General features: G+C 42.5%; 1 protein-coding gene across 4 annotated transcripts in view; it reads right to left on the bottom strand.

Annotated features, from left to right (window-relative positions):
- Positions 1-21,438, bottom strand: part of gspt1l (G1 to S phase transition 1, like) — a 60,278-nt gene extending 38,840 nt beyond the window's left edge. Inside the window, exons 1-3 of one of the 4 annotated variants that reach the window (XM_060902147.1) lie at positions 20,962-21,438; positions 8,170-8,211; positions 7,483-7,686 (exon numbers count right to left, since the gene is read on the bottom strand). In XM_060902147.1, coding sequence (XP_060758130.1) covers positions 7,483-7,686; positions 8,170-8,211; positions 20,962-21,169 — 454 coding nt within the window. In that variant the 5' untranslated portion in view covers positions 21,170-21,438. The remainder of the gene's footprint in view (positions 1-7,482; positions 7,687-8,169; positions 8,212-20,961) is intronic. The other 3 variants (XM_060902148.1, XM_060902149.1, XM_060902150.1) reach the window with 3 other exon arrangements.
- Positions 21,439-22,337: the final 899 nt, after the last annotated feature.

The raw sequence follows: 22,337 nt of genomic DNA, 5'->3' as shown, positions 1-22,337 counted from the left end.
CAAACACACTGACTTACCCCTGACAGCATCCTGTGAGTCCAGTTCTTGTCCAGTTTTGGTCCAGACGAAAGTAGTCCGGCAAGTTTGTTGGGGTCACGAAAGTAAAACGTTTTTCGTCTCAAAACAGTACGTGTTCAAAAGAGTGATATATTTGCATCACAAAACCGTTGCCAAATAAAAAGTCAGACCTCGAAATCGCTTGGCACTATTTTCTCTCCCTTCTTATCACTGCGCGCTGCCGCCAGGTGACAGCGAAACACAGACTCACTAAGCTGGTGGGAGACCAAGGCTGCACTCTATCCACGGCTTACACACGTGATGGCACGGAGGATGTGTATAGTGGCAGCATCTGTCCCCCCAGAGAGGATCTTTTCAAAAGCAGGACAGATTATAACTGAGAGGAGAAATAGAATCAGAATTAACTAGTTAATTGCAGCAATTAAAGGAATAGGTAGGAAAAGGAAGGCGCAAAGACACCGCGCAGCGCCTGAAAACGGGTTTTCAGGCGCTGCGCACCCGTTTTCAGGCGCTGCGCGGTGTCTTTGCGCCTGCAGCGGTGCTTTGCCTGTGCTGTGGCTGAAAATAGTTCCAGATATAAATTGGTCTAGTAAATCCCTTCGTGTTAATTTGCATTGATATGTGTACTCGATGTGAATGTACAAGTCATGAGAAATAATTATAAACAATCTTGAGTTATTTAATTCACTTTTGTAACGACAATGCTAGCTGGACACGCCGGATTACAGCGACTAAGCTAAGCTAACCGGGGCGTTTATAGATCAGGACAATGGCTGGGTCGGCTACAAAACGCTTTGGCTCACTCATCCAACTCTAGGGACTGCAGGGACTGACTCAATTTCATCTGGGGGTGGCGTACTCCTTTAAATCAAAAATAAAATCTCAGGAGCCGAAAGAGCCGGCTCCTTATAGTAAGAAGAGCCAAAAGAGCCGGCTCCCGAAAAAGAGCCGAAATTCCCATCACTAGTAAACAATGAATGAAACAGCCGTGGCTGTCACCTGGCGGCAGCGCGCAGCGATACCGAGGGAGAGAAAATAGTGCCAAGCGATTTCGAGGTCTGACTTTTTATTTGACAACGGTTTTGTGATGCAAATATATCACTCTTTTGAACACATACTATTTTGAGACGAAAAACGTTTTACTTTCGTGACCCCAACAAACTTGCCGGACTACTTTCGCCTGGACCAAAACTGGACTCACAGGATGCTGTCAGGGGTAAGTCAGCGTGTTTGCACGACACTATTGATGGGGATGCCATACAGATTCATGTCAAAAATCCCGAACTATCCCTTTAAGTATTTATGAATATTTCTGAGATTAAAAGTCAAATTTAAAAACATTTAAACACCAGCTCATTCTAATCAGTTTGAATTTTTTTTTTATTTTAATCAATAAAGTCATCAAGGTATTTCAGAAAACTGTATCGTTTTCTGATACGCTGGAGTATATTGCTAGAGAGTGTATTTCTTTGTAATAATTACAATTTACATATTTAAAGGAACTCTGCACAGTTCTCAGTGTGTGTGTGTGTGTGTGTGTATATATATATATATATATATATATATATATATATATATATATATATATATATATATATATGATATGTTATTTACCAGCTTAAGGTCGGTCCGTATGGTGAAATACCGTGACCTCGGCCTTGAATACTGACCTCGGCCCAGAGGGCCTCGCTCAGTACTTTCAAGACCTCGGTCACGGTATTTCACCATACGGACCGACCTTAAGCTGGTAAATAATTGTTTTTTCTTTACCAAATTCTAACAGAAAACGAGAGCGCCCGAAAGGGAAAACTGAGCCGAGCCGCCATTTTGAATCCTCATTCACGGCTGTAATGCAAATGGCTTCCTCCTCGGTATACAAGTGCACTTCCATGGCAGGAAAAAAACTACATTTTGCCACCTATGTAGTCCCCTATTTATACAAAATTGAGTCATTCAGGATTCAGCCATGTTTTTGCTCAGCGTTAGCAATAGTTACAGGTTTTTAGCTTTCTCCTGAAATGTTTTCTTTTATTTCTTCTTCCTCAGGGTAGTAAACCTCACTTTCGCAGTGAACACTGTCGTTATCGCTATCCATGCTGTAAAATTAATGCTATTCTCCTGAGAAATGCGAAAATAAATGTCGACAAAAATTGCTACGTTTGTTGTTGTGAACGAGCGGGTCACCAGAGGTCCGTATCCGGGATCCATACCGTAGGATACAGACCCACTCGCCAGCCAATCAGAGCGCAGGATTTGATGGAAACGGGACCGTGAAAAAAATAAATCTTATTTTTCCTCACTTGTCTGCATCGTGCCTTTTTACCTGTCTGGTCTGTATGCTGCCCACCTGTCCCTCCTCCTGTTTTGCTGATCCATCCACCTACTTCATCTTAACCATCTCACTCATCGATCTCCGTCACAGCTTTCGACTGTTTGGTTCAGCAAATATTTCCATTTCAATAATGAAGTCTTCATTCTGTCTCACTGTCCTCTTGTGCTACCTTCCTTCCATAAAGCACCAAAGAGAGACGTTTCCTCTCGTTGGTCATCGCCCAGCCCTTATTATGAGACACTCCACAGCAAGCACAAACTCCAACCACCTCACTCTGGGCCTCAAAAAAAAAACACTGCCAATCTGAACTCCTTTCCCAATGTTTCGCAAACACGCAGGTGGAGCGCGACCTCCAAACATCACGCACGGACATAAACGAATCTGTGACTGATAAAACCAACGCTTACCAAATGTGCACAGCACAAGCAGGCATTTTCTCACAAACCTGACACGACTGGCATTCATTTAGCACTGATGTTCGCCCTCTTATCTGCGTCCAAGGCTGTATTTTATTTTTATTTTCTCTCCAAGTCACTCGCACAGAAGGTTTTCCTAAAATCCCAACTCCAACAACAAATTTCCACGTACAATCCTTTCATTTACAATTTGTTCCGAGTCTTCAGAGAAGGTCCAACAACATTAAACTCACTGCTGCTTGCACAACAAAAAGACATTTAAAAACCTTTAAGACCTTCACACAGTTCAATAAACAAACTGTTACGTCACGTTAAACATGAATCAAACCACCTCAATATCAAAACAGTGTTTCCCCTAAGTTTACTTGCTTGGAGGTGCTGGACGAGGAAGGTCACCTGCAGGACCCGTCCCCCTCCCCACAGCTCCTTCTACAGAGCATTTGGACCTGAACAAACAGTTAAAGGAGTCATATTTAAATCTTCACATTTATTTTAGAACAATAATGCAAATAATTTTTACAACAGAACTCCTTTTTATTTAATCCACGTTGGATGAAAGCCACTGATCCTGTGGTGAGACCTCCCTGAGGTCTATCTGCTGTACTCTGGTCTCTCGTGCAAAAGAAACCTTGATCTCAATTAAATTACCTGATTAAATAAAAGGTTGTATATAAATGAGGGAATATCGTGGAGGGAAGCTCATCCCTCCAATACAGTTCCACAGACTTGGCAAGGAGCACTGAAGAGATTCTGGTGGCCTCACGATGAAGACGCTTCATTCTGGTTTCGTCACTCATCTGTACCACAGCCCCTCATACCTGCCTGCTCGATTCTGTAATTTGTAATTCACCACCTCGCCACTTTCTACATGCTGTCCCCATCTCTCCCCCCCCCAACCCGTGGGCAGCTGTCTCTGCCGAGTTAAGGCCAATTTATGCTGACAACACAGTCCTCGCAGACGGTCTCGCAGATAGCGTCTGCGTAGCCCCCCCACCTTCGCAGACGCTCTGCGCGCACCTCCCAAAAATTGTGACCACCGCAGAAGCCTCGCAGACAGCGTCGCAGACAAGAGGGCTCTGATCGGTCCACTCTACATCCGCTGTACATGCACTTCCGCTTCCCTGCTTTCCCGGTTTGGTTTGTTTTCACGACCGCCATTTTTAAAAACACGAGCGAAGATGGAGCAGCACGAAGAGCGGTTGATCGAGGAAGTGCGTACATCTATACGACTCCAGTTCTAGTCATTATAAGTAACCAGAGGATAAACACTCCACTAACCACACCCACCAACTACTCCTAGCGATTTCGCGCTGCCTTGCGTTGTAGCGGTGAATAACATCGCGCACGCCTATTACTCCCCGCTCAACAATAAATTACAACTGTCTGCGAAAGCCTTGTCGCAAGAGCATGCAGAGGCCTTTAGACAGGAAATTATCTCCAAATAAAAATACTTTCATGAATGAAAGTGGTATACTGTAGTGATTTGGAGATTAAAATGGCAAATGAACCGTTTTTAGTTCTAACCGACTTATAATTCCAATTAGAAAGTCGGAGAGCTTATTTCTTCTTTCTGTAATTTGTTTTCACTCACCTCTCCACTGCTTGTCACTACCTCCGATTTGTGTGTTGAGTGAAGTACAGTAGTAGACTGACCGCTTGTTTGAAATAACGTTAAAAAAAAAAGTAATTTTCTATGGCTAGCTAACTTCAAGATGTTTACAAAGTGATCATATTCCAACATGGTCTTACTATGAATATTCAGAACATAACGTTAGCTAACTTAATAGTGTGTGTCTGAAGACCTCACTTTAAAAAAAAAAAAAAAAGGCAGCAAACAATGGACATACGACTAAAAAAAAAAAAAAAAAAAAAAAAAAAAAAAAGCAGTAAATGATGGACATATGACTTTTTTTTTTTTTTTTTAAGAGAGTCGTACGTCCATCGTTTGCAGCTTTTTTTGGGGGGGGGGCCCTGATATTGCTAACTATTGTTTGAATCAAATCATTTTTGAGGAGAGCAAAGCTTGTGCAGGGGATGCGTCTGCATGGTCCTAGTGCCTGCACCCTCCTGTTATTGAGCAGGTTCTCTTTCCACATGGTCCTAGTGCCTGCATTTTTTTTTTTTTTGGAACCTTAAAAAGCAAAGGGGGGGAGGGAGAAATATAATGGTAGGGGAAAACACTGATTTATACAAGATGTAAATTTCCTCCCGTAATTAATGTTTTTTCCCCCCAGTATCAAACTTGTTTCATTGCAACATTATTAATATGGAAAGATTGTTCGATGGTAAATTGTGCATTAAACGATTAAAAAAAAATGCACGAGTGTGGTCGCACCTACTTAACTGTAGAGATCAGGAAAACTATCATGATTTTATTTAATATACAGTAGACCCCCGCCTATTCGCGGTTCAGTATTCGCGAATTCACATATTCGCGGGATTTTATATAGGACATATCTCCTATACATTCACGGAAATCTCAGCGATTCGCGGCGAACATATCGAATGTTTACGCACTGCGAACGTTTACGCACTGCTACATTCTTGGAGCCAAAATCCTTGCTCACTATTGGCTGAAGTTTGAATGGCGGGCTGCTGCTCATTGGCCGATACGAATGAGCGCATTGTACAGTACAGTCTCGCGGTTCCCGTAGTTCAGACTTGTTCACGTGTTGTGCGTTCTTGGTATTTTTGAATAATTTTTACGCCCTACAATGGCTCCTAAACGCTCTGCATCTTGTAAGGCTCCTGCCAAGGAACCTAAGCGCCAGAAGAAGGTAATGACGCTGCAGGAGAAGGTAGGACTTCTCGATATGCTAAAGGAAGGGAAGAGTTTTGCGGCAGTATAGCCTAGGGTATAGGGAGTGTTTTAGACATCAAAATAAGCATTTGTGAGCAGTTTTATTGGGGGGGGGTAACAAGTATTCACGATTTTGGCTTATTCGCGGCCATGCTCGGTCCCTAACCCCCGCGAATACTGAGGGCTTACTGTATTACATTTCCTCTTCCCTCCATAATTTATTTCTGGTCACGCCACTGCCAGCACAACCCACGACAAACTTCTGAATCGTGTCTGGACACGAATGTGACTTGCATCAAACACAGCACACAGGCGTGGGTTTTAAGCCACATTCAGACCGAAAGACAATGAAAATCTGTCTCATGCCTAATTATTCACCCCCCCCCCAAAAAAATCCCACAACACAAGAACAGTGCAGAAAATTCTCATTTTACACTCAATCTCTCTCACTCGCCTCCTTCCACAGCCTTAATTTCTTTCGCTAAAAGTGTCCCACATTAAACTCTTTCTAAAAGCCTGTGAGAAACACATCGTTAACCTTTAATACACTCCAATCCACTAACTTTTTTTTTTTTAATTCATACATAGCAAAATTAACTATTAAAAACCACTTGCTGGAAAAAAGGCAGAACTTTAGTCTTTAGGAGTGATCGATATGATAAAAGATTGATATCATGATAAATCATGTCACGATACACTGTCCAACAATACTGTAGGTACCCTGACATCTTTGATATTACATAATTACACCCCGATCGTTGGAAATTGCAGTTGATTGGATATAGCTTTGATGTTTTTTTTTTTTACTCGTTTTTGACGTCTCCTCCTTTCTTCAGCGCTGTTGAGCTCTAGATTCCTTTTGGTCAGGTGGTGTTGATTTGTTTGCAATAACAAACTCAGGATGGAGTAATTTGTCTCCCAAACACTCCACAATGTTAAGTTTAATCATAAACCCTTAAAAAGTGTCAAATGCCGCTTTTCCACTACCAACGCGGCTGAGCCGTGCTGAGTCGAGCTGAGCGGGGCTGTTGGAGCTGCATTTCGACTACAACCGCGCTGAACCGTGCTGGATGGAAGTGGGTGGACACATTGGGTGGAGTTAGCGAAAGTGGGTGGACGTCACGTGATGTCGTTAGGCGGCGCAAACAGTGACATCAGTGACCTTTTAAGCGGTAGTCTCACGACCCGGATAGTAAACAATAAACATGGAGGACATGGAGTCGTTAGTGTTGCTGGTCTTGGTGCTGTGGCTTGTTGTCACCGACAACGCCAACAGATACTGGCAAGAGCGTATAGATGAGGCGAGGCGCATAAGGCATCAGAAATTCTCGTAATTCGTAATTCTTCTTCTTCCGGGTTTACGGTGTTTACAGATCCCAGCGTGCTCGCGGGGCGTGTGTGGGCATGTGAGGACACTCCTTCTCACCAATCAGTGCACAGGGGAGTGTCTGCTCACGCCCCCAGCCTCACTCGGCTCGGTTTGGCTCGCTTCAGCCCCACTCCAAAACCGTGTGAGTTTTGGGTGCTGAGCAGGGCTGAAGCGAGCCGAGTCGTGCTGCTCTAAGGTAGTCGAAACGCGAGCCGTGTCGGGCTGAAGTGAGCTGAAAAAGGGTAGTGGAAAAGGGCCAAAACTGTGCCGTTCGGTGATGCCTTTAAAAATAAAGGTCAACTGCTGTGGTATAAAAGGAATAAAACGCAACAGGCCGCTGATTATTTTCCTACAATCGCGCGTCCTGTCCTGTTAAGTTTAATTCCTTCTGCTCTGGAATCAGGGGAAGGTGTATTGTAGAAATATCTTACTGTGAATTTTTAAAGATAACTTAATAATTAGACAGCTTGTAGACACGAATGCCTCTTCTAACCAAGGAAACATGGTAACCACACACGCGCACACCCCGTATACACGGTATACTCACCCACGTGGCCGATGAAAACAACATTGACGTGCTCCTTCTTGGGCGCGTTGGGCTGAGTGGGAGTCACCTTTGGTTTTGGCGCTTCTTCGTCCTCTTCCATTCCCTCCTCCTGGAGCGAGTCTTCCTCTCCTCCTTTCTGCTCCCAGCTCTCTTCCTCGACTGCCGTCTCTCCGTCTCCAGAGCCGTTCTCCATGGGTGGAGCTGCTGCCACAACAAACACACGCCACATATGTCAGCTCTACACACACACACACACACTTTACTGTTTACACGCTCAACACATCCGACACTCGTTACATCCATGTGGGTTCGCACTCCAAGGGGAAGTCGTTTGCAGTCTCTCCTAAGAACAACGTGCGTCTGAAAACATCGTGTACAGTGATTAAACAGGAATAGTTACACTGCTCACATCATGACAGGCGAGGTACAGGATCAGGCTCTAGTCCTCGAAAATTCTGACAAGTTTTACCAGCTGAAATCTAAGGTTACATGACCATCAACGTCACGATCCAGTCGGAAAACGAGAAGCTGCGAGGAGACGTTTCAACACTCGTTATAACTGGAATTGTCCATAAACCGAAAGGAACGGGTCATTTTATTATCCGTATTCGCCAAGCACACCAATGATTATTTCAACTCACTCAAGCTTTACTTAAAAAGACAGGAGATGAACTAAAATCCACTTACCGGCCGGTTCCGAGACCTCAATACGGCCATCTGTCTCCGGAACTGCGAGGAGAAAAAGAAACGCACATTCATCAAGAATAAAATTATTATAACGTTTAAATCTGAACACACACACTGGTTTTCTCGACCCCGTTAAGCAGGTAAGTGGATTGGTGACTCTAAAGGCTGAGATATTTTAGTCTGGCTAACGCGACAAAGCTCTACGAGCTATTGGTCTGGCCAAGATATTAAGCCCAACCGTTTCCCAGAGCCCGTGGTTGACCCGCCTCCCTGAAATGCCTCAGTTTGCTACTGGTCGAAGCCAGAAAAGGCTGTGACGAAGCTTAAACCAATCACATCACTCTTTCCTCTGACGTATGCGACGCGACGGGGCTAACTGGTAGATTAAACTCTTACCGAAGCCGGTCGGGAGCAAGGCGAAAACGTCCTTCCTTTCAATAAATACCTCCAGGGCTGCTCTTTGCTCCGTTTTCAATGAGAACTTCCCGTTGAATGCTTTCAATTAGGGATCGACCGATATGTTTTTTTTCAGGGCCGATACCGATACCGATTATTATGGAATTGGGATGCTGATAACCGATATGTGCAACCGATAAATGTAAACATTATAATTCACATGAAATTAAACATAGCACATACTGACACAGACCTTCATATCCATGAAATGTATGTTTAATTGTGAAATTGAACATGAAATTTTGTGCAGGGAGATGCCAGCAGCATTTGTACAATAAAGTCAAACATTAGTTAGAATAAAATAATAATAAAATATTCACCAATAAAAAAATAAATCACTCCCTACTATATTACAGCTCACCATTTTCAGTGGAAAATAAATGAAAATACACTCTGGATTCTTTTACACTAAGAACTAAGTAAGACTTACCGACTTCAAGTAGTTTTTAAATAACAAATCAAGTGTAGGGAGCTGCCTGCAGCATTTTTTAAAAAGTAAAATCAAACATACAGTAAAGTAGGCTATCACTCCCTATTATGAGCGGCTGCTCCTTTAAGAGTATATCGCTTCCCGAATCAGAAGCACTAGCGAGGAGAATCACTTGCGCAAGAATTATAAATACTAGTCACACCTGGCTTGTTTAAATGTTCAAATAGCGCTTTATAAAGTTACCTAACATACAAATGCAATGCGCTTTCTGAGCACGAGTCACGTCATGAAGTTTACTCACCACCATAACAAATAGCCAGTAGGCTTGCGCTAGCCTACAGAACACAAACACTACGTTTTATTTCGTCTTCCCTTGACCACCTCTCTGTATGGCTGTCATTCTACTGTTCGAGTAGAACTACTGACACATTCACAACGTTTCCAGACGGGGATTTAAAAATGACTGCAGCCTACGTTATGCTGGGGACTGCTTACTATGGACAACATTACATGTAGTTTCAGCGAGACTAGTTGGTTGTAGGTTAATTCAAGTGCTTCCTCCGTAAGCTAAGTTTGCCTGGCTACACAGATGCAAATGGACAATTTTAACGAGTAGTAGATGAAGAATGTAAACATATAATGATGTTGTGCTTTTGCAACTTGTGTGTTTGTGACTTATTGCGGGAAAAGCAGCGTGTCCTTACCTTGATACGGGCGCCTTGAAACAGTTCAGAGTGTTTAGCTGCGCGTGTCGATTGGCTATATATCTCTTGTGCCAAACAAATCAGATGTTGTGGTGGGCGGGACCGTGTTCTTGAACTCAGAGAGGCGAGTGCAGGAAAGGACGTGCAGTGACAGTCGCGTTAGGAACGAAATGGCTGCAAAAAGGCATGTTATCGGCATATCGGTGGAAATTATGGCCGATACCGATAACCCTAAAAATGCAGAATATCGGCCCGATATATCGGCCAGGCCGATTATCGGTCGACCCCTACTTTCAATACAGCATCTGTGCGTAATAGATGCGGAAGTGTGAATGAAGCGCTTCCGGCATAGATTCTGTAAACAATCTATGGCTTCCGGTCGCAGTTCTACTACATCAGTGCCTTGAACACGCCTCTACCCAGGGCCGTTAGAGATGCTCAAAGTTGATTGGTCCCCGATTTTTCGGGAGCTTGGAAGAGCTGTAGATAGCTTGCCTGGCCAGACTAAGCTCGCAACAGGCCCTCGTGTTGCGTCACGCTTAGGATGGGCGGGCCCAGGCTAGTGATATTTAACGTGGAGATGATATCGATGAGGTTTAATCAAAAAATAAAACTGTACAAGCTTCCAAGCTCATCCAGTCTACAGTATATCCTGATTGATTCTATCCACATTCACTGGATATGGAGCAATCATGCGCTCTGATTGACTACTACTAGCATATCACCTCATATACCATGAGTAGAGAAAAACAAAATGGCGGCGTTACTGAACCAACCGAGGACGAAATTAAAAAAATTCTACTCGAAAACAAAACCACAAAACATACAAAAAACAAGATCAACTATGAGCTACTGCTCACGTCTGTATCCTCACGCTCTCGCTTAAGCCGAGGTCACAACCGGACGTACGATTTTTTTGGCCGTGCGATTTTTGGCCTTTCCCAAATCGCTGCGTTTTTTTTGTTTGTGGAGAAAGACGCACGTTGGCCGTAAGCTTATCTTGCAACCTGAAAAAAACGTAAGCGCCCGTAGAGTTTGTTTGACATGACAAAGAACCTCTGCGGCCGGTTTACGGCTCGAAAATCAGCACGTCACATGCACGCCCTCTGTGCGTTTCTTGCACGTAGACCGGCCGTAGGAGCACGTACGGCCAGTTGTGACCTAGGCTTTATATCAGAACGCAAGCAATCAAAGGAACAGGACACTTATTATGAATGTTGACTTCAGCAAACAAAGAACCCTGAAACGAGTAAGTAAAGAGCAGCGTCTCTCCCCAGGGATTTCGAACAGCATCCTGCTAAACTGTCACTCTGAAACAGCATTTCGCTTCTTGAAATTGTGTCAAAATCCACGCTGTGTGTTTCGTAAATACATTCAGTCAGTAAACAGGAAGTCGATGTGCGACGGACCTGAAAACGGTATACACGGTATAGAACCCCAAGCTGAAGCTCGGTACCAAACATCAAGCAGTTGTGATTTGTAGTCGCTGAGAAAAGCGTTATGAAAATTTTGTAATCCATGCTGTGTATTTCGTAAATACATTGTTGGTAAACAGGAAGTCGATGTGCGACGGACCTGAAAACGGTACACACGGTATAGAACCCCAAGCTGAAGCTCGCTACCAAACATCAAGCAGTTGTGATTTGTAGTCGCTGAGAAAAGCGTTATAAAAATTTTGTAATCCATGCTGTGTATTTCGTAAATACATTGTTGGTAAACAGGAAGTCGATGTGCGACGGACCTGAAAACGGTACACACGGTATAGAACCCCAAGCTGAAGTTTGGTACCAAGTGGCTATGATTTGTGGTTGCTGAGAAAAAGGGTGTTACGGACGGATGGACGGACAGAGGTAAATCAGCACGCCGTTTCTCAAAATCCAGTGACGGTGGATGGAATAAAACAGTTATTCCACTCAATCTCATCGTACATGAGCTGATAGCCAATGAGGTGTGCAACCTCGATTTTGTGGAATAATTTAAATATGTAGCGTATGAAAACTTCCATCATCAAAGTCATCCATCTTGGAATAATCCGTGTCGGAACGCATTATTCGTAACGATCAAATCAGAAGCATAGCTAAAAGTTCGTCCAGCTGCTGTGTGCACGATACGGCGAGTAAAAACCTTCAGTTACTTTGTATTATTCGTGGAAGCCTGATGTTCTCCATCGCCACATGAAAAGCCTTGAATTGCTGAACTAGAGACGAGGGTTGTATCTTGTAATTGCCACCAAGGTCAAGTTCTCCTTCTCTACTTTTAAATTAGTTTGGCTTTAGATCAGTTAATATATAGTTAAATCTATAACACAGACCATACTACTCTCCGTTTTGAGAAGGTAATCAACAACATCAGAGTTATCATTCAACGAGCGTTAGCTGGTTATCTTGCTGCTCGGCTATTCGCTCTTATCCGCTGTTGCTGCTGTGCTGCAATTTCAGTCCACGATGTTGCAGGACTCCTTGGAGTTCACTACAATAGATCAGAACCAGCAGCCACTCTGCCGGTAACTGTAAAAGTGGGGATAAAGTAGCTTTTTATAAGCTTTACATGCCCCAACAGAGCAAACGCTATTCACCGTCTACGAAGGCTCCATGTTACAACACACACATCTCCATTTAAATGTGCCCCAATTTGGCTGATTAGTTTATGGGTCAGTCCATGAAATGGGGTTACCAAAATGTGACATAGAGGAAGTCACTTAAAACAATTTACAACTGAAAACAACTTTTATTTCCATGAAGCATTGACCATATAAGAAAATATAACATTAGTTGTTAAGATAACTCCTGCTCTACAATGTATGATAAAATCCATAAATATTTACCCGGTTGCTAATGTAACAAGGACACGAACAAGCTTTTAAAAATAAAGGAAAAATATTGATAAAATCAATTTTTTGCTTTTATTTGCTTACTTTAAACATTAACACTGAATAAGAATTCATTAGAAATATTAGTTCAACATCAAACACTGAAAATATGAAATACCAGTATTTCACAAACTTCATAAAATCTCTAAGATTTGGACAATAACAACAGTCATTAACAGGAAACAGTTTCATCCTATATGGGGTAAATGAGATTATTGAATTCATTACTTTACTTAGTCACACTTATATCTGCACTTCTCTAGAGCACGTGTTGTGGTGTGTGAGATCCCGCGAGAAGTTCTCTCGCGTCAGTTCAGCTGACCTAGATTGAGTAAATAGGTCTCGCAGGTTGTGAACGAACCAGGAAGTGAGTGGACGCCAAGTTAGGATGTGAGAAAAAACATCGATAATTTCTTGTATTGCCGTTTGTTTAAATTTCTTTCTACCTACATCGTTTTATAGTATATTCTTCTTTATATTAAAAACATCAATCATGATTTCAACTCGTTTTATCATTTTTTATAAGCCTGGTTTCTAACGTAACATGGTAGGACACCACAATGTTACGTTCACAACCTATTTTTAGTGGATGAATTCGAAGCTAAATAGTTTATAGAACCTTCTTAACTTTATTATGCGAGTGTAAAACTAAATTGCAAGTACCATGAAATAGGGTTGGGCGGTATTACGGTAAGAAGGTATCCCGAGGTATCCAAAAGTACCAACGGTATCGGTCTCATTACCGTCATTTTAAAAAAATATATAATATCTAAATAAATATGGAGTACATGAGGTCATAATATAAAATAATAAATTGAAGATCATCCCGAATAACTGTGTGATCGTATTTTCACTAATTCTATCAATTTCCTAAAGAAGTTCTCATCGCGTGCAGGGTTGTTTATGTCGTTACCATGGCAACCCTGCGTGACATTTGGAGTCTGACAGAAAGCTTCGCAAAAGACTGAGACTGGGGGTGTCATGGCTCAGATGGCTAAGGCACCGTACCATAAATCCGGGGACCCGGGTTCGATTCCGACCCGAGGTTATTTCCCAATCCCGTTTCTCTCTCCCCCGCTCATTTCCTGTCTCTCTATACTGTCCTATCTAAAAAAAAAAAAGAGACTGAGACCGCGGTTGAAAGATGGCAAGTCAAGATAACGAGTTAGTGGCAAAAAAAAAAAATACAACATCGGCAGTGTGGCAGTATTTTGGTTTCAAACCAAACGAAAAATCTAATATGTCCCCTAAGGCACACCATAGCCTGGGGTACTCCACTTCCACGAGATCTCTCCAATGAGTTGTGTTTTGAGTAGGTTACATGAGTAACAACAAGGTAAAATAATATAACGTATGACATTTGGGATGTGGGTAATAAACGTTTGAAATGTCATCTACTGAAGAAACGGAAGAAAACATCGTAGCGTAAACTGTTCGGTTTCTGGTGGGAATTAGCAATGCGCTTGCTATCTTTGTTGGGTGTGTTAAACCGTATGGATTTAAGTGGAATAATTGTAAGGAGTTATGTGATCAAGACAACGTTTTAAGCAAGGTAAGGCCATTTGATTATTAATTTCCCCGCCATGGCATGACGTGGGCCCATATGATTTTGCCTTGTGCAGCTATCACGCATTTGAATTAGGTTCGCCTCATTTGCGCTGAAGAATATGGTTTATCGCGCAGTCTAAACGGACTTGGGTGTTGGTTGATTCTTTTTCTTTTTTTTATTTCCCATGCTTGAAAGGGTATGATCCTGCTCATCGTGTACTTTTTTTTGATGGAGCAGGTGAAATAGTGCTGCAAATGGCGTTTCAACGCAGACATGTGTAAACGACAGTTGAATGCTATTTTCAAGATGAAGGAAGAGTTGCGTGATGCTTTGAAATATCTCTTAATCCATTCATCAATGCACAAAATTCGCTTTGCTGCTTAATCCATACCACAATGCACACAATTCGCTATGCTGCTTTTAAATAGTACATTTGAGGCATAGGCGCACGTTACACAGTAGGCCGAAACAAAATATTTTTTTTCTCGGTAATACCGTATACCCCGGGAAAACACAGAGACAGTTTAAAGGTATCAAAATTTGGATACCGCCCAACCCTACCATGAAACTAATTTTATTGAAATTCTCAGAAAGTAATGAAGGTTTATTTAAGCTCAAAGTCAGCAAATATTCCATGTCACAAAAAACGTGTCATCCGTGTCCAGTCACAGGGGAAGAAAATGTTTCACATTTCTTTATTTCAAAAGAAAACTTCATTTTTTTATTTATTTTATTTCTTCAAACAATATTTATGGATAATCTGCTAAATATTTCTTTAAATCATGGAAATTAAAGATGAAATGATTATGTAAACCCGGACCAATGAAAAGTAACATCGTTTCATGGACTGACCCTTATCTCAAAGCAATTCACGACTGAGACAGGATTAAAGGTCTTGTTTGAAGGTGGCAGCCTGGCAGTGTTGAAATCCCAACTCACAAAGCCTGAACCGCCAAGCCACCACTTCCCATTTTCCATCCAACAGCAAAAGCATCTCACGGATGAGAAATAACAGCTTTTCAAAAACACTTTTTGATTGTGATCTCTACAATTCCAAAACGAAAGAACTTTGACCATAGAAAAAGAAAGCGGGCTTCAGGTTCATTTTGTCTCACCCAACCAGAACGTCAGAAATGTTGGAAAGGTTAAAGTTCAGACATGTAGTAGCCTGTGTGTCCTGTGCATGCCAGTGACGTCACACACATACGCATGCTGATGTGGTTTAGGAAACAATGCCTCTTCCAGTCATCGCTAAAACATGAAGTAAAGCTCATCACGTGGCTCAATGCCGTAATACAAGGCTACTTTCGACAAATTTCACAAGCTAGAGTTTCACAACAGATTCTGAACTGATACTGAGATGTCAGTGCTTTTATTTGTAATATAATATGGAAACGAGCGTTTTACTGGGAAATACTCCACTCATTTTTCATACGAGTTCCATCTGGGAGAACCAAAACCGTGACATAAATCTCTACACGTTACTCATGCGGAAATCGATGAATTGTTTTGATAAATTTGGGGACTTTTTGTTTGTGAATGTGTCAAGATTAAAAAAATTAATTTCACAGAAAAAAGAATATGGACAGATTATACGTAAAGAGACTCCCATTTGTTATATTTCTGAACGTGTTCTTACTTGTTGTAATTTATTATTGAGTTGTTCCTCCTTTGTAAAGAAAATTTTCAATAAAAATTAAAGTGGAAAAAAAAAAAAATTAATTTCACACGTCAGCTTGAAGATATGAAGTTTATCTTCATGTTGAAAAGCTTGTATTTTTCATACGAAATACATTGCGGATCTGAGTGACGCATTTAAATAATATTTTTTGGCGCTTTTCATGGTATATCAGATATATTCCATTTAGCTAGCATGATACTGAATGAGTCGAAGACGAGTAGGTGAATGGAATATATCGGATAGACCACGAAAAAAAGCTAGCCAATATTATTATTTTCATACACATTCCTTTCAGGTGTTCAACGCGTCTTTCTCTTTCCAAATTCTCTCAAAATCTTCCATACTTAACAAAGCAAACCTGGCGGCCATGTTTGTTTACAAATCATCACAGTCTCTCGCTAGTGCGGAAGTTTTGTGTCTCTGACGTGTAACGTCATCATGTCTTGACAACCGTGCAATCTTGTAAACCATATTCAACGCTCATTCTCCACTGGGTAGAGTGATGTAATACATGTAGGATAAGCGATATGCTAACAATATCGCATGCTATCAAACCAAATGAATGAAACCCGCTAGAAGGGAACAGAACACATGTTTTATTCCATCGAAAAAGTGTCCTGTATGTATGTATGTATGTATAATTCCTGATATTTCACTCCGATGACGTCACTCAGTATTTTCCCGTTGACTGGACACGTCAACATGACGAACCGGTTCAAAATTAAAATTCATTTGATTAACTTGCATTTTTTTTGTGTGTGAGAATGTGTCCATATAATATAAAGAACATTACATGGTGGCACAAAAGATATGAAGTTTATCTTCTCGTGTTGAAAATATTTTCACTCATTCGCTTCACTCACTCGTGATCTATACCTTCACCACTCCAAAATAAACTTCATATCTTCACGCCACCATGTAATAGCCTATCTATAGATTATAGTTTGTGATACAGTAACTTCAGTCTTATGACGAGCCTCAACTGACACAAATCTGATTTTTCAGGATGAAAAATGGATGACCGCGACAGCAGTGACTATATTCAGTGGACGGACGGAGATTTGAGCAAATCAAGAAGAAACCGAGTACTGAAGAAAAGAATCTGATGTGGAGCATTTATGAGAAAATACGCTTTAAAATTAAAGACAAATAAGGCTCACGTTCCTAACCCTCAAGATACGGGCACAAAACAAACAAAGCTTGTAAAGTGTACGTAGCCTCGAGCCCTATTTGGAGGTGATTATATTTACATCACAGACATTTCCCATTTTACTATTTTACAGAGGCTTCTTTGTGATTCTATTTCCATCCAGATCGCTCATATTGGTGTTTTTTTGTCATCATCCTCTAAGAAAAGTGTTTTTTCACCATTAATTAATCCTGATGCATACATCCACCTCTTGGACAAAACCACATTTAACTCTTACTACCTGTCCAAGAACTACACACCTTCAAGAGCTTTTTTTTCCCCCCTCTGTTTGTATTTGCACCACAAATACAAGCACTGAAGCGAACCAACAGTTGCTCTGAACTCGTGACATCACTGGTCTTCTGTAGTGCCTGTTCTGTCCAACAGGGAGCCATTTACTTTATAAACCTTTATCAACCAGTGGCTCATTAACTCAACACCACCACTAATTATACTACCTGCCCAGACAGGTACACAACACACCAGATGTGGTGGTGGTCGTGGTAGCGGGTGTCATTATTATTATTATTACTACTGAACATTTTATCATTCTGGCTCGTGGTGAATTTTTTTAAGACTCTCTCCTGGTGCGTGAAGTAAAAGTAAAGTACCTTTAGCGAGTTAGCCGACTTCAACCCGTCTGATAAAATTAATCCTGATGCATACATCCACCTCTTGGACAAAACCACATTTAACTCTTACTACCTGTCCAAGACCTACACACCTTCAAGAGCTTTTTTTTTTCTCCTCTGTTTGTATTCACACCACAAATACAAACACTGAAGCGAACCAACAGTTGCTCCGAACTTGTGACATCACTGGTACAAACTGCTCTGTTCTTTAATAAATCACACACAAGCATCCAGGTGTGTAAGGAAAAAAAAAAAAAAAAAAAACTCTTTACTCTCCGGATGCATCGACATCCTTCTGATAAATTAATCCAATCTGAATAGGGCTTACGTCAATCAATTAATTAATTAAGGGGCAGGACTTTAAAAAGTACATTAAAAAAAACTTCCAGGTAGAGCCCTGCACTCCCATGGGACCTGACGCAAAGCAGTGCGGCGCGGGACAAATTTTGAAAGCTCATTGCGGGCGCGGGCGGGAGGGGGAGTGCACAACGCGGGAGCGGGTGGGAGAAGTGATAAGCTGCAGTCCCGCAAACTAAAAACATGTTTAAAATAAAATTTATAAATTATTAATTTATGTCTATCATATATAATTTCTCATCTCATTATCTCTAGCCGCTTTATCCTTCTACAGGGTCGCAGGCAAGCTGGAGCCTATCCCAGCTGACTACGGGCGAAAGGCGGGGTACACCCTGGACAAGTCGCCAGGTCATCACAGGGCTGACACACAGACAACCATTCACACTCACATTCACACCTACGCTCAATTTAGAGTCACCAGTTAACCTAACCTGCATGTCTTTGGACTGTGGGGGAAACCGGAGCACCCGGAGGAAACCCACGTGGACACGGGGAGAACATGCAAACTCCACACAGAAAGGCCCTCGCCGGCCATGGGACTCGAATCCAGGACCTTCCTGCTGTGAGGCGACAGCGCTAACCACTACACCACCGTGCCGCCTCATATATAATTTGTGCTGGATATTTTATTTGGCATTAATAAAAACATTTTAAGATGCCTAAATTTGCGGATGTGGTCTAATCTCGCGTACGTTTCCTTTCCGCTCTTCCGTGTTTGAGATCTCCGATCATGGCAGAAGAGCAGAGCTCCTCTCGTGAAGCTCACAGTGCTTCAGAAGTAAGTGCTGCTTTAAAAAGAGGTACATTTACCATTAAAAAGTCAAGAGTCCTGAAATCAGACATTTGGAAGTCGTTCTCACTCGTGTACGACGCACCCCTGAACGTGAGCTGTAGATATTTATGCTCAAATCCACTCAAAGTAGGGGGCGGGGCACCATCACGCTGTGTCTTTAAATTATATTAATTTCTTATAGGTCTACTTGTATTTCCTAGAATGTAAATGTGAGGAGTGACATATAAGCTATGTGCAATGTACAATATTCTTAATATCCACTGTAGATTTTGGTAGGTGTGTTGGGTATCTCTGTAAAGCCTCAGCTGCGCATGCCGCCTGGCAACGCGCACCCTCGCTACGTGCGCTAGGTGAAGGATCGGTCAGTGGAGAGCTCAGCTAAGCTCAGCATGTTTAATTCCCCAAGCCAATGACAAGAACTTTCGTGAGAAATAACACGAACGTCTGCATCATGCGGGATTTGTGGGCGGGAGCGGGACAAAATATGGCAGGCGGGAGCGGGACTGAAAATCATAATTCTTTGCGGGAGCAGGACTGCACAATGCGGGCGCGACTGAAAATTCTGTCCCGCGCAGACCTCTACTTCCAGGTGAAGGAAAAGATTTTCGGTTGAGCTTGGAGATCCAGTGCCAAAAGAAAATAGAGAAAGACAGTTTTACAGACTGTATCTTTAAAACCGTTAAGCAAGGTGGAGAAAAACCAACACACTGCCAACACACACACAGAGCAAGGAAGAGAAAGAGCTTAAAGTGGCATTCCACCATTGGATGTATTCTTTGGCATAAAATACAATATATTTTATGACAACATGACTAGACAGAGAAATCTTTTAGCTTCAAAATGATATATCAAACATAATTTTTTGACAACGACAAGTATATTAATTTTGCGACCAAAGTCACCTACCCTTTTAATTTCCGCGCGGTAGTGAAACGTGATGTCATCGGCAGGGTCCCCTTCTTGTGTACCACGTCACGTGTGACGTGGCACAGATTATCAGCAATGCCGGATAGAACGCGATTTCCACTTGTCGATTGCTGTGCCGATATTCACCATCGACCGTCTCCTTTGGGCATCACTTGCTATTTTCCTTCGCTTCTTTTCCGAAGCTGACAATCGCGTTCTATCCGCCATTGCTGATAATCCGTGCCACGTCACACGTGACGTGGTACACAAGAAGGGGAACCTGCCGATGACATCACGTTTCACTACCACACGGAAATTAAAAGGGTAGGTGACTTTGGTCGCAAAATTAATATACTTGTTGTCAAAAAATTATGTTTGATATATCATTTTGAAGCTAAAAGATTTCTCTGTCTAGTCATGTCACAAAACATATTGTATTTTATGCCAAAAAAATACATCCAATGGTGGAATGCCACTTTAAGACTTTCCTACAACCTGCTGTATTTACTATACCACCAGTCTACAGATATCAATCACGTGCCCAGCATTATCTAATTAATTAACTGATTAATCAACCAACCCCGGCTTGCTCTCTAATCCGGATTTAAACCCAACACATACCTGGAGGCAAAAGTAATGGCACCCACGTCTTCTGTAGTGCCTGTTCTGTCCAACAGGGAGCCATTTACTTTATAAACCTTTATAAACCAGCGGCTCATTAACTCAACACCACCACTAATTATTATACTACCTGCCCAGACAGGTACACAACACACCAGATGTCGTGGTGGTAGCGGGTGTCATTATTATTATTATTATTATTACTGAACATTTTGTCATTCTGGCTCATGGTGAATTTTTGTAAGAATCTTTCCTGGTGTGTGAAGTAAAAGTACCGTTAGCTAGTTAGCCGACTTCAACACGTGTGGTTGCAGTTGTGGAGGTTTCTTTTAATAAAATAAAAAACAAAATAAAGCCAAGTGTTGTTTCTGTGTTTAAAAAAAATATACGTAAATAAATATAGTTAGCACTGGTGCTAAGAACAGTGGGTTATTAGCTTAGCTTCTTACAAGGTGAGAGAACTTTAAAGTGTTATCTCCTTCCGCTTAGCTTAGCGTATGTTAGCTTAGCTTAGCTTAGAGAGCTAACAGGCGGGACAAAAAAAAAATGTTACAAGTAGCTTAGCTAGCTAGCTAGCTAGCCGGGACCGGTGGGGAAAAGTTTACCGGCTACAGGAGCGATGGTTTCCGTGGGCGCTTTCTGGAGATATCCGGGGACAAACTCGGCCGCGTTGACGTTCGGGATGAAGGGCTTGGCGTTGACGTTGAGGCCGCTGAAAGAGTCGCTGAGGCCGGTGTGAACGCTGACCGGGGCCTCGCTGCCCTCATCCTCCTGCTCCCACGAATCCGGGGCAGCGTCTCGCGCTGGCTCCATTGCGGCGCGCGCGCGGGGAGGGGGGGTTGAAACTGCTTGTCTTTAACGCAAATATATATTTATTATAGATATTTATATACTTATGACGCTGTATTTTAGTTCGGCTCAAATCTCCGTTAATAAAGTAAACCGACAGGGTTTAAAACTTGTCCTGATTAAACACCCCCTCCCCGTTATTCCGAACTAAAACCGGTCTCGCTTCACGCGCGAGAGGGAAAAAAGGGAGACTCGACTCAGCACTCGCTCCGAACGTGTCCTCGTGTGTGTATGTGTCGTGACGACATTCGTATCCGACGTGCAAGAGCATTCTGGGAAATCGAGTCCGTTTGGTTCCACCAATACGTAGCTGTGAATGCGTACAAAAACTACATTTCCCGATTTCGAGCCGAGAACTCGTTCGAACGCTGCTCCAGAAGCTATGAATATGAACAGCTTCTTAAAGGAGTATCTGCTTCTTTCATACCAAAAGCCAGAGTTGCACCTGGGTTATCGAAGACACTCTGTGGCTGGCAGTCTGATAAACCTTGACATTTTTAAGTATTTCATCTAACTAAAAAACATCCATGCAAAAGTGACACACATCACATTATCTCTAGCCGTTTTATCCTGTTCTACAGGGTCGTAGGCAAGCTGGAGCCTATCCCAGCTGACTACGGGCGAAAGGCGGGGTACACCCTGGACAAGTCGCCAGGTCATCACAGGGCCGACACATAGACACAGACAACCATTCACACTCACATTCACATCTACGCTCAATTTAGAGTCACCAGTTAACCTAACCTGCATGTCTTTGGACTGTGGGGGAAACCAGAGCACCCGGAGGAAACCCACGCGGACACGGGGAGAACATGCAAACTCCGCACAGAAAGGCCCTCGCCGGCCCCGGGGCTCGAACCTGGACCTTCTTACTGTGAGGCGACAGTGCTAACCACTACACCACCGTGCCGCCCGTAATGAAATTTGTTTTTATTTAAATTAAGTGCAAACACAACCTTACAAAAAAAATTTTCAGAGTCTTCAAACGGGTGGTTAGCGCTGTCGCCTCACATCAAGAAGGTTCGGGTTCGAGCCCCGTGGCCGGCGAGGGCCTTTCTGTGCGGAGTTTGCATGTTCTCCCCGTGTCCGCGTGGGTTTCCTCTGGGTGCTCCGGTTTCCCCCACAGTCCAAA

This window comes from Neoarius graeffei, chromosome 20 (assembly GCF_027579695.1).
Source record: "Neoarius graeffei isolate fNeoGra1 chromosome 20, fNeoGra1.pri, whole genome shotgun sequence".
Lineage (NCBI taxonomy): Eukaryota > Metazoa > Chordata > Actinopteri > Siluriformes > Ariidae > Neoarius > Neoarius graeffei.
This window is presented reverse-complemented; position numbering and strand designations above follow the sequence as displayed.